Here is a 23,875-nt window from a genome sequence, read left to right as displayed (position 1 = left end):
ATTTAGGAAAACCAAAACCCACCAAAAAAGAGAAATAATAATAAAGAAGGAGCAGGAGGAGGAGAAACAGTAGGGGGAGGAGGAGGAAGAGGAGAAGAAGGAGGAGGAAGAAAAGGAGGAGAATAAGAAAAGGAGGAGGAGAGGAAGAAAGAGAAGTCATCTCCTCCTTAGGCTCCATTGGAGTCCAGAACAACCAGTGCCGCAAGACAGAAGGACAGAAAAGCTGGAGGAGGTTTGCACACCCACACACGCCTGTGCACACTCCTGGGTGAGCTGGGCTGGCTGTGAGCTGCACTCCTCAGTATCCAGAGGGGTATATACAGGGGCAGGAGCTGGGAAAGCATTGACTACCTACACACACCAGCAGCAGGGGCTGGAAAAGTGGGATACGGCTGGGAAAGGGGCATCCCTGCATGCCCCCACCACTGTGTGGTACCTGGGATGCAGAACCCAAGTGCAGGACACCCCCACATCTGTTGGATGGAGAGATCTGTGCATTGTCAGGCATCCCTGGGCCGGCACTGGGATGCAGGGACTGTCTTTGAACAGTTGTACCTACTGGCACCTTGGTACCAGGGCTGTGCCAGTGTCACAACAGGGATGGAGCTGCTGTCCTCCTCTTGCAGCCTGGGGGTTTGCTGCCTTCTGGGACCATCCCCACCCCCTATGGCAGTGGGGGGAGGGCGGGAAAGGCTTAAGGGGGTCTTGGAGGCAAAACCATGGGCCAGCAGACAGACTCAGTCACCAGGTGAGTCCCACCAGGGTTCGGGCAAAGCATCTCACTAAAGGCATCTCCGAGTAGGTAAGGCAAAAGGAATTCAGGCCACTTCAGCCACGTGGAGCAGCTCAGCGTTGAGGTCTCCCATTGCTCCTGCAGACACACACTCCAGGTATCCCGAGAACACAGCCAAGTCATTGCTCACAGACAAGCCAAGGAGAGAAGCAGCCACCGTGCAGCCCAAATCCAGGAGGGACCCGCTGTGGCACCACTGGGGATGGTGCCATGGGTTAATGCAGAGCAGTGGGGATGGGGTGGCAAAGGGCCCCATGTGCACTCTTGATCCCAAAAGAACCAACACCAATGCCAGCAGTGCTGGAATTTTACCCTGCTGCTCCCATCGCCTTTCCCTGGTGTGGTGGTGGACTCATCCAGCCCCCACAAGCTGGATGATGCAGCCTGAGGGCTCAGTGCACCCTAATCCCTCGATGCTGAGCACACCCACTCAGCCCCACCCTCCTCTTCAGCTCTGCCCCAGCAGTTCCCCTGCTCATGGGTGTTTCAAGTGGCTTTGGCTGGGGTGATGGAGCCCAGGATCACATACAGCTGGTCAGACCCTGGGGGCTGGTGGAGCCCCTGGCACTGAGAGGGTCCATATGGGTTGGGCTGTGGGACTGGAGGGACCACAGGAGTGCAGCAGGGTCCATGCACAGTGGTCTGTAGGACACAGAGGAGAGCACTGGGGTCCATGCACGGTGGACCACAGGACCAGAAAAACCACAGGAGATTGGTGGGGTGCATGCATGGCAGTCAGGACAAGGAGAGAGTCATGGGAAAACACCAGGGTCCATGCATGACCAGCTCAACCATGGTAGACCAACAGCATCCATGCATGGTGCCACGTAGGACTGGAGGGACCACAGGAAAATAGCAGGGTCAATGCATGGTGGTCTGCAGGATCAGAGGGACCACAGGAGACCACTGAGGGTCATGTCCAGTGGCCTGCAAGACCAGAAGGATCCCAAATGTCGGCAGCTCCGTGCACAGAGGTTGGTATGGCAGGAGTTGTGAAGCCACTGTGAGCTAGGGATGCTCACAACATGGTCACCAAGCAGAGAAGCTGCTTGCAGTGAGGAGGCTCCGGGTGGACACCTCAGAGGAACACCCATGTTCCTCTACCTATGGCAAGGACATGTATGGGACCAGAAGGTGAAAGTGATGTATGGGACCAGATGGACCCCCTGTGGAGCACAGCCTCCCTCCCCTGTGCATGCAAACCAGCAGCAGGACCCCCAGCCTTGGCAAGTGTGTAGCCCTTGTAGGGGATGTGGTTGTGTGGTTGCGTGGGACCGGGCTGTGTGAGAGATATGAGCCCTTCCATGGGTGAGTGGGTTCAGGGGTCCTAGAGGGGTGGGGCTTTTAGCCAAAGGATGCTCAGCAGCTGCTAGGGAGAGGCTGCAGCTGGTTCTCTAGTGTGGATCCCAGCAGGAGATGCAGGCACATCCCCATGGCTGTGGCCATCCCACTCTGGTGTCTCTTCCCTCCTCCAGCTGGAGCCAACCTTCTTCCATGGACCTGATCTATGGTCCCCATAGATGCCCATAACACCCCCCATACGCTCTACAGCCACCCCAGAGTCCTCCCACTGCCCCTCACCACCCTGCCCCACACCATCCCCCTCTGTCCTGCTGACCCATGCACACCCATGTCATGGTGACCCAGCCCTCTATGGGTGCTTCCAACAAGGACATCGTACTTATTGTCACCCCATGGGGACAGGACCTGCAGTCTTAAGGCAGCTTAAAGCACATCCATCCCCCAGCCCCACTGGGTCCCTTGGTGCTCCCAGCCACCAAGGCAGTGTCCCATGGACTACCAGGTGGACGGGACACCTGAACACCCGCCCCGGAGGGAGGAGATAGTCACTCAGTGGTGGGGAAGGACCAGTGGCGGCTGCTGGCAGCACACAGCCCTTGCTGTGGTAGTCCAGATTCACTGATATCCCCCCAAACCTCCTCCCCAGGAGCTGGGGGATGAGGCTTGGGGATGCTCCCAGCCCAGCCATGGCTGTGGCCCCCCGTCGCCTTCTTCACTCAGCCCCAGCCTCGGCGGGCTGCCCCACCTCAGGTTCCAGGCAGCCATTGAGCTGGGGGTCAGGGGCCTGTGGGTCATATTCCTCATCCAGAAAGTCCAGGGAGTTGTTACTGGGCAACCCCCGGATGGTGAATTTGTGGGAGACCTTGGTCCACTGCTCCCGGTTGCTGGCCACCCGCTCGTAGAGCTCCGCTGCCTTGGGGAAGAGATCCTGCAGCAATCTGGGGAGTGGGGGATGCATTCCATCAGCACAGGGCTGCACCCCTTACTCCAATGCAACCCCCTTGGTTGAGTGCAACCCCCATCCCCACTGCCTGGAACGCCCCCCAGCATCTGCAAGACTTGGCACACACAGCACCCAATCTCCCCCTGATGGAGGTGGGGGTGGCAGGGGGTCCTCCCCATCCCAGCACCAGCACTGGGGCTCACTTGTAGATGGGCATGGCAATGTGCTCCATGAAGCTGATCTGGAGCTCGGGGATGTAGGCCTTCTCCCGGTCCATCATCTCCAGTGGGCTGTTCCCCATGGCTTTCTCCTGCATGGGTGGCAAGGGGGATCAGTGCCAGTGGTGCTTTGCCCCATTCCCAGGCAAGACCTCTCTGCCCACTGCCCACACCCCCCATCCCTTTGGTGCTGTCTAGGAGCACTGGCCAAGCCCAACCCTGCCAGCTGGTACCTACCAGGTCACCCTGGGAGAAGAACTCCTTGTAGATCAGCTCCTGCAAGAGACGAGTGTCAGCACAGGGGATCCATCCTGGGATGATCCCCCATCCCCACTGCCCTCCAGACCCCTTCCCACAGCTCTGAATCAAGCAGGGATATTGTCTGGCTTGGAGGGACTGGGTTCTGCATGGTTCAGGGTCCTGCATGGAGGAACCCACCCCATGAGGAGCAGGTGTGTGCCTGGGGACATGCAGGTGGCCTAGGTGGGTTCTGAGGTGGCATTCAGGGGTTTAGCTCCATGGTGTGGCACTCACTGCAATCTTCCTGGTGGTCTTCCAGCCCTTGGTCTGGTCAGACAGGTCACAGGAGGTCATGAGCAGGCAGAGCAGCAGGCTGCGGTGCTGCTTGTTCTTGGGGTCATATCCCACTGTGGGCACAGTGTGGGGCAGGGCTTGGGATGGGCGGCTCAGGACAGAGCTCCAAAACCCCCATCACGCCACATGTGAGCACTTTAGGGACAGCCAGAACCTTCTGTGTCATGTCCCAGCCCTTATCACCCCTGACATAAGAACCTCCTGTGCCACCTCCCAGCCTTGGTGGGATGAGTTCCTACCACCCCTCAAATCCCAATCCCAATCTCCATTGAGGATCTTCACCTTCTGCCATTTTCTGGAGATCCTTGAAGATGCGGAGGTGGTGGGCCAGGTCGGTGGCCAGGATGATGTCCCGCATCAAGTCCAGCATGCGCTGGTAGTCCTGTGGGCAAGGCAGCTGCCGTGACCAGCTCTGTGCCCCTGCCAGCTCCCACACCCCCTGGGATCCACGGATGGGGAGCAGGAGGTCTGGAGAGGACGCAGGGGCTCAGCATGGGCAGGGCGTGGCAGGAGAGAGGTGTTTGTGTGGGGGGCTCACCTTTCTGGAGAAGTGGTCAAAGATGTTGCAGCCTTGGCTGTTGAGGATAGCAATGGCTTGGGCAAAGTGATGCCTCTGCGGGAGAAGGCAGGACCGTGAAAGCAGGCAGGGGGCAGGCACGGATACTGCCACGCAGCCAGAACCCAGGGGAGATGGGCAGTGAGAAATTTGGGGGATCTCACCTCCATGACAGAGCCCTCTGAACTGTAGAGCGCGGCCAGGACCGATTTCTGCAAGGTAGAGCAGCCAGCATGATGGAACTATGGGGGTGAAGACCCCCACAGCTGTCCCCATACCTCTCCTTCCCCCTTGCCCATCCCAGCTCTGGGCTCGGCTCACCGAGGCCACCTGGAAGGAGTTATTTGTTCCTCTGTGGTCCAGGTCATGGCACATGCAGGAGATGAAGAGGGCAAAGATCTCGATGTCTCTGGGGAGGGGGAGGAGGGAAACTGAGGCAGGCAGGAGAGCAGGGAGCACCCCAGCCAGGACAGGGGTTGGAGAACAGGGGCAGGGATAGCACCTGGCCTTACTCCAGGTAGTTAACGAGCTCCAGGTTCTTGTAGAGCAGGTAGCAGAAGTGGGAGACGGAGAAGGCGTGCATCCAGTTGTGGTAGGGGGGGTCACGGTACCCCTTCTTTACCATCAGGCAGAACCTGGACAGGGCCAGAGCCATGCAGGGTGGGTCTCACCCCACAGGGACCTCCACCTTGCCTGGTGCCCACCAGGCAGGCACGGGCATGAGGATGGGGATGGGGATGGGATGGGATGGGATGGGGAAGGGTTGGGGAGGGGTGATGGGAGGGGATGGGGACAGGGAAGGTAGACAGTTATCTGCATGGGGGTGGGCATAGGGATAGGGATGAGGATATGGACAGGGGACAGAGAAGGTGGACAGGGATGAGGATGTGGATGGGGACAGGGACATGGGTGTGGACAGGGATAGGGAAGGAGACGGAAGGGATGAGGTAGGTGGATGGGGATGGAAATGAGGATGGAGACAGGGAAAGTGGACAGGGATAGGGACTCACTCACCTGGTGAGTGTCTGACGGTCCATCTTGTAGTTGTTGATGAAATTCATGTCTTGCAGCATGCTCAGGATGGCCTGGCAGAGGGGATAGAATGGGTGGCAAGGAATGACAATGCCCAGCAAGGTCCCCCACGAGCCACCCCTGCCCCTGCTCAGCAGGAAGATGCTCAGGGGTGCAACCACATCCCTTCACCCCAGCACCCCGGGGTTGGGATATATGACCTGACTGAGGCCAGGCAGGGGATGGTGGCAGCTGAGAGTTGTCCCCATGGTCCTCACCATGGAGGTGTCGTCCTCAGGCAGTGAGCGTGGTGTGTAGGTGAAGCTGGCAAAGTTGGGGTCAATGGTGGACACAGGCTGGATGCCCTCGCTCAGCAGTTTGGTGTACTCATCATCAGACACCTGCAGAGCCATAGCCAGTGACCCACTCTGTGGCCAGGTCACCAGGCATCCCAAAGGCCACATGAACCACAGTGAGAGCAGAGAGCCCTGGGGTATCACCACCACCCAGCTGTGTGGCCACCTTGGGATAAAGTGTGGGGGCACCATGCTGACAGCGGGGGTCCCCATCCCTGTCCCTGTCCTCATGCTACCTCACCTTCATGTGGTACATCATCATCTCATTGGCCAGGTGGCTTCGGTACTGTGCCTCATTCACCTTCTTGTACAGCAGGGACTGTGGGGCAGGATCAGGGGATGGGAGTGCTGGGGGTGGGCAGACACCTCCAGCACCCCCAGCCCACCCTGGCACCACAGCACATCTTTGTGCCCATGAATTCCCTTCCCATCCCATGGCCACCACCACTTGTCCCCAAGGAATGGGGACCCCACACACACACACACATCCCCCCATCCCCATCCCTCTGTGCTGTGGCAGAGCTGGAAGCCCACACTGTGTGTGACCCCCTCCAAGTGGAGGACCCCCAGCACATACATGGGCGATGCTGATGCCGCAGTAGATGGAGAAGGCAGTGGCCAGGTCCTCATCGAACTTGCTGAACCAAGGGCCATTGATCTTGTTGACCAGCTCTGCCACCCCAATGACCTCTGGAGCAGAGAGGGGACAGCAGGGGTATCAGGCCCTTGTGCTGGGAACAGGGTCATGTCTGTATGCTGGGGACAGCACCGTGTCCGTGGGCTTAGAGCAGGGCTGTGCCCAAGTGGCAGGGAGAGTGCGGTGCCTGTGGGCTGGGGACAGCATGACACCCACATTCTGGGAACAGCATGACACCCACATTCTGGGGACAGTTCTGTGCCTGTGGGCTGAGGACAGTGCTATGCCCAGGAGCTGGGACAGGCTTATGCCCAGGGACAGTACTGTGCTCATGTGTTGGTGGACAGGATCATGCCCACATACAGGGTACATGATCATGCCCATGTGCTCAAGGACAGTGCTGTGCCCATGGGCTGGGACAGAATCATGGCCATGGGCTGGGGAACAGTGCTGAGTGTCTGTAGGTGTCCAGGGACCACGCCGAGCCCATGGACTAGGACAAGGTCACGTCCGTGTGCTGGGGTCAGTGCTGTGTTTGTCTGCAAGGGGACAGGATCACACCCAGGAACTGTGCCCTTGTGCCAGGAGACAGCACTGAGCCCAAGGGTCAGGACAGGACCATGCCCACATTCATGGGACAGAATGCTGCCCTGATGCTGGGGACAGCACTGTGACCATGGGACTGGGACAGGGTCATGCCCATGTGCTGGGGCAGTGCTCTGTGTACGGGCTGGGGACAGAATGGTGCCCATGGGCTGGGGACAGAAGGGTGTTCACATGCTGGGGACAGGGCTGAGCCAGGATTGTGCCCCTGTGCTTGAACAGGATTCATGCCCACAGGCTGGGGATGATGCTGTGCCCATGCCTGCATGCTGGGGACATGTCCACATGATGGGTGACCAAACAACCATGTGCTAAGACACCTGCTGGGCCCGACCTGTGCCGCCTTCTTCCCAGTGTGCTCCCATCCCTCGCTCACCCTGGCTCTCATTCTTGATGGGGAAACAGAGGATGTTGCGGGTGCGGAAGCCGGTGCTGTCATCCACCCCGCGGTAGAAGAGCGGGTGTGAGTAGGCATCCTTGATGTTCAGGATCTTGCCCGTGGTGGCCACGTGCCCAGCGATGCCCTGGTCTGCTGGGATGCGGATCTCGTAGCTCTGTGGGCAGGGGAAGGGGATCACCAGCAAGGCCTGTGGGGAAGGACACAACGCCAGGCCCCCCAGCTCCATGCTGTGCTCACCTCGTCATCCACCACTCCACCATCGAACACCTTGGCCACCAGCTCGTGACTGAGCCGGTCCAGCAGGAACACAGAGCATCTGCAAGACACACCGCCGCCATTCTCACCACAGGGGAGCTCGGTGTCCCCCTGTGTCCCCTTACCCACGTGCCCCACCACCACCACTCACATCTCAGCATTGCTGAGGTTCCGGGCCTCCGTAATGATCTCCTGCAGCAGGACAGAGACATCATCTGCAGGGGTAGCAGTGAAGGGTCAGGGACCCCAGCCAGGCAGCACTGCCCCCTCATCCCCACTCATGCAGTGAAAGCAGGGGGAGGGTTTAGCTCAGGGTCCCAGCAGGAAGTCTGGGGGACACAGAGGGACAGGGGCAGTGTGGGCCATGTGCACGTGTGAGCTGCACATGCGTGTGTGCAGCAGTGCAGCTGCACATGTTTCTAAGAGCTCTGTGGTCATGCTACAGGCATGCACATAGCCATGCAGCATCAGTGCATGCCAGGTTCTGTGCCAGCTCATATGACCCTTCTGTTACCATTCCCCAACAAGGGGACAAGGTTCTCCCTGGCTGGGGACAGAGACCCCATTGCTACCACCCTCCAGGGCTGGGGATGGGGGTGGTCATCCGTGCCCCATTCCACTCCCTCACCACGGGTGCTCTCCAGTGCACCTACCCAAGTGGGTGAAGAGGTTCTTGGCCACCTGCAGCAGGGCCTGGGGGGACAGAGAGAATGCCATTAGTGACCAGTGCAAGATGGGGCACACACACGCACGTGGCACGGCCCTGCACATGCTCACCTGGCACTCACACTTGAGCTTCTGCTCCTTCTGGAAGGCCAGGGTGCTCGTGAGCACCGTGGAGGTGTAGCAGAAGCAGTGCTGGATCTTGTGCTCGTCCGTGTCTGTGAAGCTGGCGGGGGCACACCTCAGTTGTCCGTCCCCATTGGTCGTCCCCCCCCTTCTCCATGGGGACAATGCTCCAGCACCCCAAAAGTGAGGGCGTGCAGCCCCACAGAGAGCCCCAGCCAAAACGCTGCTCACCTCTCCCCACTCAGTTTGTTGAAGGCGCAGGCCAGTGCCACCACCTGGGAGGTGGCCCGGCTAATGACAGGGACACAGAGCATGGAGGTGACCTCGCAGCCCAGCATGCTGCTCAGCTGCTTGTGCTCCTCCTGCAGGGAGAGGCAAGATGGGGCTGGAACCCCTGGCCCACTCCAGGAAGCCCCATGGGACACTGAGGTGACACCCGTGTCCCCAGGTGGGGAAGACACACAGCTGGTACCCACCTCACTGACGTCTTTCAGGGTGATGGGCTTCTTGTCCTCCACCACCTGCCCCAGGCGCCCAAAGGTGAGCTGTGGGGAAAGGGAACATGTTAGTGCACAGCACCCATTGCCCACTCCCTGACCTCCCAACCCCTCACCACCTCCCCTTGCTCACTGAAAAGCTGATCTCCTCATCCAGGACACGGTCCCCCACCACCTGGAAAAGATGGGAAGGAGGGGGTGCCCATGAGGAAGACACCATGTCAGGGGGTGTCCTGTAATTCTCTGTGGGGGTCAGGCTTGGGGGGCTGTCCCAGCAGCACCTACCTGGCAGAAGAGCTGGTGGTTGTCCTCAGAGACGAGCAGGAGGCAGCAGCACAGAGACTGGGTCTCCTGCTTCAGCTGGGGAGTAAGGGAGGGTCAGCACCCCAGCCTGCCCCAAGCTCTCCCCAGGCAGAATCCAGCCCCTCCTGTGCCTCCCTGTGCCCAAGGCACCCACACAGAGAACAGGTGGTGCCCCTCCCCAGAACCTCCTCCCTGTGACACAGCAGGTTCACTCTGGAGGCTACTGATGGCAAGGGGAAGGCTGCTCACTCTGGACACTACTGAGGGTCATACTGAGGTACAGAATGATAGAGAGCAGGAGAGGTGAGGAACCTGTGTGTTCTCTCAAGGAGTTTTTGGTGTGAGAGTGGCACTGTTAACTCTGGAGACTACTGATGGTTGTTACAAGGCTGCTCACTCTGGTTACTACTGATGTCTTCACAGCTGATGCTTGAGGCTTTTCTTGGCTTTGGGGAATTTTCTTGTTTTGAAATAAAACAGGTCTCCCTGGTGTGTGCTGGGGCTGGGGGCAGATGGGGACAGGGGGCTGCTGGAGCAGCTACTCACGTAGTTGATGACCTTGAGCTGCAGCGAGGCGGCATCCAGGTCATACAGCTCCCCTGTGTGAGGGTCACAGTGCTGTGAGGGGCTGAGCATGGCTTCACCCTGCCCACACACCCCTCCCATTCCAGCGTCCCCCCACCTACCACAGAGCTGTAGGATCTTGCAGTCCAGGTCACTATAGCTGCTGTCAGGTGCCTTCTCAGGCTTGGCCAGAGAGGTCTGGGAGGAGCTGGTGGAGAGGCTGACCTGGGGCCAGGGCTGCAGCTTCTGCAGGGCTTGCAGGCGCCGGACTGCCACCAGGGCCTGCAAGGTTGGGCAGAAGGGACAAGGAACAGCAGGGCTGGGGGAAAGGGTGGCAGGTCCCCAGGTGGCAGGTCCGCAGTTGAGAAGGAGTCACTCACGTGTCTCTCTAGCGCACGCAGGTTCTGCTCATCTGAGTCACTCAGCTGGCCACAGTGCACCTGGAGCAGCAGTGGTGTCAGGACCCTCATGGCCAGGCCCTGTCCCCAGAGCCCTGCCCATGTTCCTGCACTCACCAGGATGACACAAACCACAGCCCCACTGTTCTTGTCCACCAGCGGGATGATGAGCACTGCAAGCAAGAGAGGGTCGGTCCCAGGTGGGCCCCAGGGACAGCTTGGAGCTGTGGAACTCAGCTCTTGGGGTGCAGGACCCCATTACATCCCCATGTGTCATGACCCACTCAGCCAGCCATCTCTCCATCTTCCCACCCATCCATTATCCATCTGCCCACCTCTCTGCTTCCTTGTCCCTGAGAGCACCCCTCAGTCCCAGTGCCCACCTGTCTCTCATGCCTCCAACCTGTTTCTACCCACCTGTCTATATATCCATCACTCACCCACACACTGCTGCCTCAGCCACTGCCTCTGAGCACCCATGGACCGACCATCCATCCATCCATCCATCCATCCATCCATCCATCCATCCATCCATCCATCCATCCATCCACCCACCCACCCACCCACCCATCCATCCATCCATCCATCCATCCATCCATCCATCCATCCACCCACCCATCCATCCATCCCACCCACCCATCCATCCATCCATCCATCCATCCATCCATCCATCCATCCATCCATCCATCCATCCACCCATCCATCCATCCATCCATCCATCCATCCATCCATCCATCCATCCATCCCTCCATCCACTCACATCTCAATCCTCCTCCCTGTCCCACCACCCAGCCCTACACCCACACCCCCATACATGGGTGTTGCACCAAGAGCACCCTTCCCACAGCTCCCACCTTGTGTGCCAGGGGCCAGGGGCGCTGCCAGGGGTCCCAGGTGCCGGCCAGGGAGCTCTGCAGGGAGCAGCCCCCCACATTCCAGCCGCTTCTGCTTCTGCACAGCATCTCTGTGGGGACAGGGATACTTTGAGCACTCCCTGGGAAGGTAAACCCCCAGGAAGGGGCAACCCCCTGGGCAGAGACACCCATGGGATAGGGACAGGCTCAAGGACTGTGCAACACATGTGCATACGTGTGTCACTGCAGCCATGCACAACCCCTGGACACAAATGTGTGTGTTCCTGCACGCACACAGCCCCTGTGCCAACACGTGTGTCCCTGCACAAACACATAGCCCCTGTGCATATGTGCACATCCAGGATGAAGAAGAGGATGGGAAAGGAAAGCAGATGGCCATAAGTATGGAGATGGAACAAGGATGGAGATGGGGACAGGGACGGAGACCCTCCTGCCTTCCATACACACCATGCCTGTTCATGCACTCCAGCTGGGCCACCCCTGTGTGCCCATCCATGCCCAGGGCTGGGCAGGCGGCCGAGCTCACCTGAGCTTCCCGTTGGGCGGCAGCTCGTGGGGGGGGTCATCGCAGAGCAGCCGTGTGTCCCCATCCAGCAGGTAGATGTAGACGTGCTCCTGGGGGACAGGGGCAGCCACACGTGTGTGCAAACACGTGAGCACAGCCACATGTGTGCACAAACACGTGCGCACACCTGCAGTGGCCCATGCACACATTCACAAGCCCAGCCCTGCCCACGCACAGAGCCCTGCTCAGGTGTGCACAGGTACCTGTGCACGTGTGCCCCATTCACACCCACCCATGGCTGGGGGGCCCATGGCATGGCACTGGCACAATGCCCAGCCACCACCAGCATCAGGGTCACCAGATCAGGGCCACCAGCACCCCCAGGGTCACCACCAGCACCCTGGGGCCACCAGCAGCACCCAGGTGGTGACAGGTGGCCGATAGAGGGGGAGAACTCTGCACTAGAGACACCACCCCAGGCTGAACCCCAGCATCAACCAGCAGATAATCCACTCTCTGCTCCCTCCAGGGCTTCCCCCAGTCCAGGGAGTCTCAGCAGCCCCATAATCCCCACCCACCCGAGGAGGATGCTCTGCTCCGCATTCCTCCCAGCCCCCCAGGGGATGCAGATGCATCCCCCACCTACCACGGTGGGCAGCAGGGTGACAAGGGCATGGCGGAGGGCATCGCGCAGGGAGGTGGCATCAAGCGCAGCCCCCAGGCTCAGCAGAGCATCCTGCAGAGACAAGAGCAGAGCAGGGGCTCACTGGGGGTTGATTCCATGAAGAAGGGCACTGCAGCACCCACCTTCTCTGACCCCCACCATGGCACAGGTCCTTCTGTTCCCAGACCCCTTGCAGTGGCCTCCAGTCTGCCTGGTGCCTTTTTTGGAGCCAAACCCTCCTGTGTTGGTCAATGTCCATCATGTGGGGAGGTGGGAGGCCCCCAAAAAGGGAGAGGAGGCTTTGGCACTGAGCCACACTGCCCGCAGTGCTAGCCATGCCATAAAGCACCAGTGAGAAGAGAAATGGGGCAAGGAGATGGATTAAGCTCATCTGGGGATTACAACCCCATGGAGGGCAGAGGTGTTAGGATGGACACGTGGAAAAGAAGCTGGGGGGCACAGGGGGCTCTGTGGTGCAACCTTCCCAGCTCTGCTCCTGCCTCCAGCCCTTGTCTGGGAGACTGGGATAAGGATGATGTTATGATGGAAACAGTAGAATCATGGCGTTTGGGATGGATAATGGCGTTGGGATTTGCTCTTCCTCTGGTCCCAGCTTTGCCAGGTGGCTTCAGGTTCCGTTCCCGATAACCATACCTGGGGACTGTCATGCACTCCATGACCCCATCCAGGACAGCAGCCCCTTGCAGGGCCATGCCACCCACCCACCCTGGCAGCATCCTTGGCCATGGGGCCAGATCCAAGTGGCACTGGGAGCGTGGCTGGCGGTGAGGGTGCTTCCAGCTGAAGACATGGGCACTGGATGTTATTCCAACAGGGCCGCATCTCCAGTCACTTACTCACACTGGAGACACATGCACTGTAGAATACAGCCATGCCTCAGCCAGGTGGCTGTCCTGCTGTCCCTCTGTCCCACCAGATCCTCCACAGTGGCCCCCTGGGGCAGGGGAAGATGGGGCAGAGCCTGAGCGGGTCCCTTGGGTCTGCTTGGGGCATCACTTGCCAGTGGCATCCTTGGTGTGGGGATGGACAGGTGGCAGCTGGGCATGGGTGGTGGCTTTACTAGGGCTGGGAATACAGGTCCATCCCTGAAACAGTGAGGGGAAAGCTGCAGGAGCTAAAGGAAGATATTCCCAAGACAAAGAGACAGCAGCAGATGCTGGCAGGAGGGTTTGAAGCCTAGCAAGAAGGTAGAGAGAGTGAGGGTGGGCTAGGAAGGACATCACATTCATTCCACTTATCCCACTCATCCTGCTAAACTACTTCTCCCACTCATCCCAGCCTATTCACTATATTGATCCAGTTCATCCAACTCATCCCATTTGATGGCTCATCCCACTCAACTCCTTGTCCCACTTGTCCTGCCCATCCCACTCATCCCACTCAATGGCTTGTTCCTTTCATCCAGCTCAACCCACTCATCCCACTCGATGGCTCATCCCATTCAATGGCTCATCCCACTCCTTCCATTTGCCCCACTCATCCTGCATATCCCACTTGCTCATCCCACTAATTCCATTTGTCCCACTCATCCCACTCCCAGTCCACATCCTCCAGCCCAGAGCAGAGGTTTACCCCAACACCCTCCCACCCTATCCCACAGCCCGTAGGATGCTGCAGACCCACTCTGGAGGCTCTGCCAGGACAGAGCCTGGGCCCAGAGCCAGCACAGCCAGAGCCACTGCCAAAGCCACATCCCAGTTATTGCCATAAACAGCCTTTCCCTTTGCTGAGGAGCCCCCTGTGTCCTACTCCCAGCAATCCACACCATCCAGGCACTGCTCCAGTTTGGGTGGAGGCTCCTTCGGATCCATCACTACTCCACAAATGTTGGGGTCTTTGGATGAGGCTGCATTGGCACATGCATCCCCAGCACCAGTGGAGAGATGAAACCATCAGCCAGCCCATGCCTGTCACCAGGAATGTCACTAGGACCCATCAAGCCCTGTACCTGCACCCAGTGGGGACCAGAGCTCTCCCAGGAAGAGCTCCCAGCACCTGCTTTGCATCCCATCTGCATGGAGGGCAGAGCAATGGTAACACTTCCCAAGGGGGCACAGGGGGTTAATTAACTTCACTAGAACAGGAGAAAGCATAGAGGGGTTGCAATTCCTAGCTGCTGGAGCAGAGTCCAACACCCGCATCACCCCAGGTGCTCTGGAGGGAAGTGCTGTCTGGAAATGGGCATGGAGAGAGGGCTTTGGGAACAGATCCAAGGACAGGGTATGAGAAGGGAACACAGCATAGCATGGCATCACTGACAGCCCCAGGAGCTGAGGATGCTGCTCCTGCAGAGCAGGTGAACAGCACCCTGTCCCTGTCCTGTCCCCATGGTGCACACACATGGCCTTGTGAAGCCTCCACCCAGGGACTGTTGTCACCTTATCTCTGGCCCGAGAGGACAAGGATACTGATGTCACCCTGCCAGACTCCCTGAGCTGACAGGGTGACCCACGGGAGCTCAGTGCTGGCAGGAATTTTGCCAGCTCTCCTTGGCCATCATCCCATGGTGGGTGCAGCACCAGAGCCATATCTGCCTCAGTATTCCCACTGGAGCCAGTGGAAGATTAATGACACCATTCATCTCCTTGGAGTAAGGATTTGTCTCTGCTCCAACATGGACCCCCCCACTCTGGCAAAGACAAATCCTGCCACAGACCAACCTCCTGCTCTCTCTCTCATGGAAAATGGCTCTTTCTCTCCCCTGCTGTTTTTGCCCCTCTTTTTCCCTTTGGATAGCTGCAGAAGCATCTTGTCCCCATGCATCCTGTCCCCCCAGCACAGGCTCCCAAGCCCCCATCCCAGGCTTCCATAGATCCTGCTGGGATTTAAAAACAGCTTTTTTTATCAGAGGGAATTCACCAGCAGTGAAAACATGACTTTTTTCAAGAGGATCAGCAACGTCTGTCCCCTGACCCCCTCCCCACCCCCACCAGCTGTGGAAGCTTGGTTTGTCCTCCCTGGCACCCCCAGCTTCTCTGGATGTTTATGAAATAGAGAAACCCCATCCTGGCCAGCTTCCTCTCCAGAAAGGTTCATTTCACACCTGCCATGTGGAGGGTGGGGACCTGGAGGAGGAGGACACTGACACCACAGGGTCTCGGGTCTCTGAGCTCGCACCCCTTCTCCTGGCCTTGCTCCTGGGAGATGAACGGAGGCCCCCCAAGGGTGAGGAGGTGCAGTGTCCCTGGATCCAGTGCAGTGAGGCACCCACTGGGATGTTCAGCCCTCCTGAGGGTACCTGCACCTTGGGGTCTCTCTCTGAGGTAGGACACACCTGAGCACTCACTGAGTAGAGTTTGCATGAAGCAGAGCTCAGAACAGGGACCTGCCACCCACTGGATTCCTCTTTCACCATGGGAAAGCAGGCCCAGAGAGCCAGGCAGCAATTCCAGGTGCCTGGAAGCATCCTGCTCCTAGAGGAGTGCTGAGCAGGGCTGCAGCACCCCCAGCCTGCCTTGCAAGGGGATGCTGGGCTGGGGAGGCCCCAGATGGATCCTGCCATCGCTGCCAGAGCACCCATGGGTGCTGATTCTGCAGGGGGATGCTGGCAGCAGCCCAGGCTCCTGCCACAACCCTCCCCAAAGAACCTCAAGGAAATGAATCATCTCCCTGCCGAGCTTCCAGCCCAGCTTTGCTGTAAGGATTCCAAGTAAATGATCTGCCAGAGGTGACCGCTTGAGCTTGAGGCATCCATGGCACAGTGAGCTCTCAGAGCTCGCTCAGCTCCTGCCCTCCAATGGGACCTTATCCATCTGTGAGCACAGGGAAAATGAGCCCAATTAATTTTGGTAGTGGATTAGTCTATTAGCCCCTGCCTGAGCAATCACCTCTGGGATGGAGCTGGACATCGCTCTGTCTGGACAACTTCACCCCCAATTGTGGGCCCCAAATCAAATTAGACCTTCCAAGATGCTGAGTGGGCAGCACATCCCAGTACCTACATCCCATGCAGATGCTTCTCAATGGATTTGAGGTCCAGGTTGCAAAGGAATTGGGATGCTTGGGAGTGCAGAACACAGCGAGGAGGGGTCTGGGGCACAGCAAATGACCCCCCTGCTGCCTGTCTCACTGGCCCCAATGTCTCTCACAGGGGGTTTGCAGACTTCAAGGACAGAGGAGCTGCTCCCCAGGGAATTCCCTCCCAATCAGAGCCATGGATGAGGAGGGTGACCATGTGGTCACCTCTTGCAAGGCTGAGAGCTGGTGCTGGGGGCTTAGGGCTCCCTCTCACTGAGGTCTCTTCAGGTAGGATGCATTTTTAGCCACCAGCCTCTGGATCTTGTTACATTTGACAGGTGAAAAGCAAAATCCCGTTTGGATTTCTGGGAGGCAGCCTACCTCCACCTGCCGAGCCCCTCACCACTCCTTGTGTCCCACCCACAGGGTGCCTGGCTACCTGTCCCTGTCCAAGGGCTCCCTATCCACCACAGCCCTGTAGGCAGACACACCCACACTCGCTCTGCCTTTTCCCAGCCCTTTCCCCTTTCCAGGGAAAGTGATGGGGAAACATTTTCCCCTCTTGCCTCCCCTTCAAGGAGGAAGATGCTGCTCCAAGACCCCCTTTTGCCCCCACCCATCACACCCAGAGTTGTTTCCAAGTGCACGGGGACAGATGTCCCTGCCTTTGTCACCTCTCCAGTGCATGGCTGCAGAGTGACAGCACCACGGGGAGCAGCTGATCCCCCTGGGCCTCCAAGCTGAGCCACAGCTGCCAGCAAACACCCAGCCCGCGCCCGCGCCGCCCTGCCCAAGCATTTGCCGAGCAATCTGGCGGCATTAAAAATATCCCAAAATATCCCTGAGCCATGATTCATCCTCCTCTCCCACCTCCAGCAATGCTGAGCCGCCCCAGCTCCCTCCAATCCTGGGGGGCTGCTCTCCCCTGGCTGCTCTGGCCGTGGTGGTTAAATATAGCCCAGCTCTGTGGCAACGCCGGCCTAACAACCAGGGGCAGGGCCAGGCAGGAGAGCACAGCTCTGACATCGGGGATGGATGGGGAAACTCAGCTAAGGAGCAGGGAAGCAGCTCCTGAAGGCAGCAGGTCACCAGCTGTACTGTGGGCAGAGTGACACTGCTCAAACCCTGTCACCCTGTCCCTGTTCCCTGCACTGCTCCTTCCCCCAGCCCAAAGCCACAATTTCCCAGGGAATCCTCCCCACAGAGCTGGGGAAATAGAGGCAGCATCCCTGACACCCTTCAGCTCTGCAAGAGGCTGTTACACTGCTGACACCCTGCCACCCTGTCTCTGTCACCCCCACACTGCTCCAGGCTCCTTCCCTCTGCCCCGCAGTCACAATTCCCCAGGAAATCCTCTCTGTAGGAGTGAGAAAACAGCGGAATCCCTAGTGCCCCAAAGCAGCACCCCTGATAACCCTCTAGCAGTGTCCCTGGAGCAAGGTCCAGGGCAGCAGAGGATGGAGGGATGGATGGAAGGTAGAGCTGGCAGCTCTGCCCAACTCCAGTTGGGAAGCCATCCATCCATTTCCTCCCAGCACCGCTCTTAGTCCCAAATTACATTGCTTTAATCTAATCAGGCAGCAACAACCTGCAACACGGTAGCTCCTTAATTACCTCATCTTTTCCAGGGGGATAATGAGGGCAAACAGGAAGGAAACACTTCTGGGATATCTCTTGTCTCCTCATGGTCATTTGCCTGGGGTCCTGTTGCAATGTATGGATGGGAAGCAAGGGCTGAGGTGCAGGACCCTGTCATGGAGCTACCCTGGCACCCAGTGATCCAGGCTGAGGCTCCCAAGGGCTGGAGGACTCAAATCTGTGGAATTAGCCATCCCAAAAAATCACACAAGTAGCCCTGCATGCCTGTGCTTACCTCAGTTTCCCTTTCTGTGGAGGTTTCCTACCTCAGTTTCCCTACCTGCAAAGCGTCATGGCCACGCAAGACCTGCTTAGAGTGGCACTAAGAGTGCCACAGAGTTTGGTTCAGGTGGAATGAGCCGTGCTGAGCCCAGTGTCTCCCCGGAGCTCAGTGCATCCCTTACCCCATCCTCCTCCTCCTCACCCATACGTCAGCCTGGCTGGAGCCTGGCATGCTCACACTGCACAGGACATTTGCGCAGACCATTTGCACATGGAATTTCTACAGCCTGCAACCAGACAGATGCCACTCCCGGAGGACCCTGCACGTTCTGAGTGGGAAGTTTGCTGAACCAAGCAAATTTCCTAACCTCTGGCAGCTCACAAGCCCTTGGGGTGCTGCTGGTCTGTCCCCCCACATCCTGGCTTGGCCTCCCGGGGCCAAGAGAACTGGGCTGGAGTCAAGGTTGCTTCCTGTTGATGTCCCTTTGTCGGGCGGGACAAATCGGGACAGCAGCCACACTCCTCAAGGATTTCCGTCCCCAGAACATCGTGGCCTTCTTGGAACAGCAGGCTCGGCCACCAGCCTAATGATCTGTCACTAGTTTGTCACTAATTAGATCACTATTCTAAGAAAGAAGTGGTGAGGGCTGGGGGTCTCACTGTCACTTGTCTCTAAGCCACGTCAGAGAGGGGGAAAGGGACCCCCTCAGCCCCATGTCACTTGTCCCTAACTCATGTCAGGGAGGGGCACATGGGCCCTCCTGCAGCTGCTGCAGGGAAGCTGCTCCATGGTTAGGAGAATCCCTGCTATGCAGGTGCCTGCACCCCAAAGGACAGAGACATCCTGGCACCCAGCTTGGGGTGCCAGCAGTGGCAGTGCTGGGAGGGAGTTGGCATGATGGGCATTCCTGGGACATGGCATTGCTGGAAAAACTTCCCTGGCACACAGTCCCCTTCCCATCCACGCTGGCTTGGTTTCCAGGATTTTCCTAGATGTGTTCTGGTGGATTAGCCATGCAGGGGTCTCTGTGCTTGGCTCTGCTTGGGACCATCATGGCAAAGCTCTGGGGATGCAGCCAGAGAGGGCTCGGGGGACATCTAAGTCCCTTGGGGGGACAGGAATCAGTGGGGTGGGAAGGGGGATGCAGCATTCCCACATCTATCTGTGCAGCCCCTCCTGGCATGGCTGGTGCTAATGGGATCTGCACAGTGATTAGGGACTTCATTTATCAGACTCTGATGGGATCTGGGAAAATTGAATTCCTGGCCATCTGCAGCTGGGGAGGAATTCGATTTGGGCAGTGCTCCGGAGCAGGGTGTGGGGGGCTGGGGGCTGCCAGAGCTGCCCCCCAGGGGATTCCACTCTGTCTGTACAGGGACTGCTCTTATTTTAGGTGCCTGGGAGGGTTTGATGGTGGGATGCAGCTCTTAATTGCCATGAGGGGGTCTAGGAATTGAGGTGGTCTCACTGCTCAGATGGGGAAATTGAGGCACGGCCAGGAGAAGACCAAAGCCCATGGCATGACAGAAAGGGTCACAGTGCTGGTGTTTAATGGGTCAGCACCCAGCCAGGGGTCTGGCCTCCAGCCCCCCCTTTTCTAGGGGGGGTTCCAAAGCTGTGGCCAGGGCATCCAAAGGTGCCAGACACGCTGCAACTGCCAGAGGCGGCCAGGAGCAGTGATCTCTCCTGCACCAAGAGGAGGGAGACTCGGGAGCTAGCTCTGCTCCCTGGTATTTTCCACCCCATGGCTCTCTCGGGCAGGTCCCCACCATCCTCTCCCCCACATCCATGGAGTGGCCAGGGTGGGTATGCAACAGGATTCAGCTGCAAAGGTGCCAGGCCAGTCCCCAAATCCATGGACTCAGCTCCCAGAGGACAACCCTCCAGAGCCAGGCTTGCAGGGGATCCCAGCCCACCACCTCCCTGCCAAATGTCACAGCTCGACTCCAAAAAGCCAAGGTCACCCACGGGGCCTATCCCATTCAGGGGGAAGATGCCACCATGTCATCCTGCAACAGGAGCATCCTGTCCCAGCTCTCACTGCCCAGGCTGCAGCAGGACTTATCCCCTCCAACTCCTTCTGCTTGGGGTGCAGCAGGAACATCTCCATCCCAGCTCCCCTGCCTGGGGTCCAGCAGGGCACTCTCACTCCAGACCTCCCCTCCTGGGTGATGTCACAAGGCATGAGAGCACTGGAACCCATATCCCAAACTCCACTGCCCCTCAAAAACCAGCAGCAGGGCACTGCAGTGCCAGCACAGGCTGATTCCACACTGCAAGCAGTGACTCCTTGATCCCTGGCCTGTGGGGGTCCCAGGCCTGGCTGGGAAACACCGGGCTCCCCCCAGCCATGCCAGTTTGGGGATCCAGCTCTGCCCCTGACCCTGCTGAGTGCGGGAGGAAGCCAGCCCTGCTGCATGTCATGGAAAGAAGCCGCCACGGCCCTTTCCTCCCCTTTATTGCCCTGCCGATGTGTTTGTGTCTGCCAGAGGAAACACAAGGACAAACGCCCGCATACGCATGTCCCCTCACTGGCCTCAGCAGGCCCTGGGCCCACTGAACGTGGCTGGCCCCACACGGGGGGAAACTGAGGCAGGAGGAGCCCCGTGGTGCTGGCTGAGCCCCCCAGTCCCTGGCAGGTCAGTAAAGGTGCCTGACCGTCCCCCACAGCCCCTCCTGCTTCTCCAGGCTGTGAACATGTATCAATTACCGTTTGATTCATGAGCCAGTCTGCAAGTAATTGCATTGCAGCTCGTGGCAGGGAGGGAGAGGAGGAACAGACATTCTCAGCCTCAGCCCACTGCAGGGTGTTGGAGGGGAATAATGCCCCGAGCCATATATACCCCCTACATGCCCCCCAGGCTCGGGGACTGGAGTTCCAGATGCAGCCAGTACCCAGGACACCAGTGGGGACAGGGGTGCTGTGGTATTGTGGTATCCTGTGGTATCCCCTGGGGGGATGAGCTGTTCCTCATCCCCCCTGGGCTGGGATGTGCTGGAGAAGGAGCAGGATCCATCCCCACCACTCACTGCTCATACACCCTGGGTCACACCCCATTGCCACTGTGGCCTCGCACGCTGGGGCTGCATCTCTGCCCCACCATGTGACCCACTCCTCATCCTCCTCCTCTTCCTCATGTCCACACCAGCACTGGGTTAAAACCAGCCTGCCCACCCCCCCATATGGGTGCATTTTGTCCCCCCTAGGCTGGGAGCTGTGGCTCCCTGAGCCCCCCACCCCCAGATCCCCCTGGGGGGCTGTGCCCGGGGTTCAGAGCCTGCCCAGCTGCCAGCACCCTCCTGAGTCAGACCCCGTTGGGTTCTGGAGGATTGGGACCGACAGGGATCACGAGGACCCCCGTGTCACTGCGCTGGGCGGTGAGCAGGGTCACACCCCACCGCCGCGCTGAGCGACACTTCAGATGTCGCCAAGCCGCCACCTTCCCATCCGGAGGGGGAGGGGGGCTCATTTCCCCCCCGCCCGGGGCACACTGGCCCTGATCAGCTTCTTTCTCTCCGTCAGCAGCTTTCGGCAATTTCCCAGAGAGCGTTTCCTTCCCTTCGCTTCCCAGCTTGAATCTCCAGGTCCTCGCTCCTGTCTTGGACCTGCAACCCCCCGGGGCCCCCCAAGCAGCTGCACCCCCAGGGGGACCAAGGCCACGGTTCCCTCACCCAAAACCATCGGCACACAGGGCAGGGATCCATCCAGGCGAACAGAGGGGAAGAACCCCCACTCAAGTCACCCCCTCCCCAAATTTGGGTGTGCTCGAAGGCGCAGGAGCAGGAGGGACCAAGTGTTTTCCCACCCACATGCTGAGATGCAGCTTCCATCTCTCCAAAATGTGCAGCTGGTGTAAGGAGGGGTAGGGGCTCAGGGCTAGGTCCTGCTGGGAGTGCTGAAGGGGCTCCGTCCCTCCCAGCACACCCACCCCGAGGTCTGGCAGGATGGAATTCGCAGCCGAGCTCTTGAGGCTTCCACTGCCAGAGGGGCGAGGGGACACAGGGAAGGGGGGACTCCAACCCCCCCAGGAAACCGAAACCCCCAGGCACTCCCAAGCACATCGCACCCCAAACTCCCCAGGGCAGGAGGGACCCCCAGCCCGAGGCCGCAGCTCCCCCGGGACCCCCAGGGTATCCCTTTCCCCAGGGTCGCTCACAGTGTCCTGGAGAGTCCCCATGGCGCGGGCCGGCTCCTGGCGCGGCTGCCGGAGGGCGTGAGGGTCCCCCCGGGACCGAGCCGGCCCCCGCTCCCTGCCAGTCCAGCCCATTTCCTCCCGGGATCCCGCCGGGATCCGCACCCCCAGCCCGCTGCCTCCTCCCTGCGTGTCCTCGAACCTCGGATGCGGCCGGGGCGGGGGGGAAAGGACGACGACACAAAACGGCACCGTCACCCCCGCCTCGGGAGCCCCATCTGTGCCTCAGTTTCCCTGTCAAGCTCTCCCCGTGGGAGCCCCCCACCGAAAAGGGGGAGACAAGCGGGTGCAAACGCGCTCGGGAAAGCCCCCTGCGCCCTTGGGAAGGGATGGGGGGTCCGAGCACGGCGAATCGGGAGCCCCGACTCCCAACCCCGCCCCACAGCATACACACAGGGATCCCCCCACCTCCGGGACCCAGTGGGAAGGGAGGCCGCAGGAATGGGGGTCCCGGGTGGGAGAGGAGGGGAGTCGCGTGTCGTGCTTTGGGAGGGGAGGAGGGCTGAGGGTCCCGACTGGGAGGAGAGGTGCTTGGGGTGGGGGTCTCCAGTAACAGGGCAGGTGAATCGGGTGTCCCAGGTGTCGGGGGACGTGGGTCGGGGTCCCGGGTAGGAGCGGAGGCGAGTCTGAGTGTCCGGGTGGGATGGGGAGGGGGGAATGGGGGGGGTGGCTGAGGGTCCCAGGTGGAACGGGTGATAGCTGGGATGGGGGTCCCGAATGGAGGGGATGCGGCTGGGGATGGAAATCCGGGTTGAGAAGAGGAGGGTCCCGAGAGGGAGGGAGGTGCGGGGGACCCCTCGGGGTGGAGGTCCCGACGTCCCTACCTGTAGCGCCTCGGGGCCGGGAGCGGCGTCCCCCGCCCGCAGGAACCCGCGGCTGAAAAAGCGAAGGAGCGCGATGAGGAGCCGCGGCACCATCCCGGCACCATCCCGGCACCATCCCGGTCCCGCGCACCCCCGCACCGCCCGCGGGCTGCGGGCACGCCCCCGCCGCGACACGCCCCGTCACGATACGTCCGATCGCGACACGCCCCGCACCTGCTCTGCGGGGCCGCGGCTCCGCGGGGCGCTGGGAAGCGAGGATGGGTGGGGGCTGCGGGGTGGCCGGGGGATCGGACATCCCTCTCCAGCGTGGGGTGGGGGTCCCCGGGGTGGGGCGGGGGTCGAGAGGTGGTCCCGATGTGGGAATCGGGTCGGGATGTCACTCCCCGGTATTGGGAGGGGGTCAGGGCTGGGAGTCCCAGTGTGGGGTGGTGAAGGGGGAAACGGGAGTGGGGCGGGGGCGCCCATGTGGGGAGAGGATCAGGGCATCGCTCCCCGCTCTGGAGCGCGGGGCTGGCAGTGCTCCCCTTGCGGGGCAGGTGCCGGGGGTGCCGTCACGGCTCTGGTATCCGGGAGGGCAACAACCTCCCTCCGTGTTAAACCCTCCCCTCCTGGGGGTCGGGCCAGGAGTTTCCCCCTTGCCCCTTCTCCCTTCTGGGGCATGTTCCAGCTCACAATAAAGCGACCCCTGCCCCCTTAAAGGCTGTGCCCCACGTTTGGGTTGGGGCAGTCTTCCCCTCATCCTGCCTGACGGAGGGG

The 23,875-nt window shown here is 59.8% G+C and overlaps 1 protein-coding gene across 2 annotated transcripts in view; it reads right to left on the bottom strand.

Annotated features, from left to right (window-relative positions):
* Nucleotides 1-2,398: 2,398 nt before the first annotated feature.
* The window catches only part of PDE2A (phosphodiesterase 2A), a 39,460-nt gene continuing 17,983 nt past the window's right edge, over nt 2,399-23,875 (bottom strand). The window contains exons 2-31 of one of the 2 annotated variants that reach the window (XM_030954739.1): nt 23,120-23,171; nt 12,246-12,335; nt 11,621-11,709; nt 11,074-11,183; nt 10,337-10,392; nt 10,202-10,261; nt 9,944-10,103; nt 9,804-9,856; nt 9,240-9,314; nt 9,088-9,129; nt 8,934-9,002; nt 8,689-8,819; nt 8,446-8,557; nt 8,322-8,361; nt 7,820-7,883; nt 7,651-7,729; nt 7,390-7,567; nt 6,351-6,463; nt 6,015-6,092; nt 5,696-5,818; nt 5,421-5,491; nt 4,919-5,041; nt 4,728-4,815; nt 4,571-4,618; nt 4,389-4,463; nt 4,133-4,232; nt 3,791-3,903; nt 3,494-3,532; nt 3,242-3,348; nt 2,399-3,033 (exon numbers count right to left, since the gene is read on the bottom strand). In XM_030954739.1, coding sequence (XP_030810599.1) covers nt 2,808-3,033; nt 3,242-3,348; nt 3,494-3,532; nt 3,791-3,903; nt 4,133-4,232; nt 4,389-4,463; nt 4,571-4,618; nt 4,728-4,815; nt 4,919-5,041; nt 5,421-5,491; nt 5,696-5,818; nt 6,015-6,092; nt 6,351-6,463; nt 7,390-7,567; nt 7,651-7,729; nt 7,820-7,883; nt 8,322-8,361; nt 8,446-8,557; nt 8,689-8,819; nt 8,934-9,002; nt 9,088-9,129; nt 9,240-9,314; nt 9,804-9,856; nt 9,944-10,103; nt 10,202-10,261; nt 10,337-10,392; nt 11,074-11,183; nt 11,621-11,709; nt 12,246-12,335; nt 23,120-23,171 — 2,764 coding nt within the window. In that variant the 3' untranslated portion in view covers nt 2,399-2,807. Of the gene's footprint in view, nt 3,034-3,241; nt 3,349-3,493; nt 3,533-3,790; nt 3,904-4,132; nt 4,233-4,388; nt 4,464-4,570; nt 4,619-4,727; nt 4,816-4,918; nt 5,042-5,420; nt 5,492-5,695; nt 5,819-6,014; nt 6,093-6,350; nt 6,464-7,389; nt 7,568-7,650; nt 7,730-7,819; nt 7,884-8,321; nt 8,362-8,445; nt 8,558-8,688; nt 8,820-8,933; nt 9,003-9,087; nt 9,130-9,239; nt 9,315-9,803; nt 9,857-9,943; nt 10,104-10,201; nt 10,262-10,336; nt 10,393-11,073; nt 11,184-11,620; nt 11,710-12,245; nt 12,336-22,259; nt 22,355-23,119; nt 23,172-23,875 lie in introns of those variants that run through there. The other variant, XM_030954747.1, reaches the window with a different exon arrangement.

This window comes from Camarhynchus parvulus, chromosome 1, assembly GCF_901933205.1.
Source record: "Camarhynchus parvulus chromosome 1, STF_HiC, whole genome shotgun sequence".
In the NCBI taxonomy this organism is placed as follows: Eukaryota; Metazoa; Chordata; class Aves; order Passeriformes; family Thraupidae; genus Camarhynchus; species Camarhynchus parvulus.
This window is presented reverse-complemented; position numbering and strand designations above follow the sequence as displayed.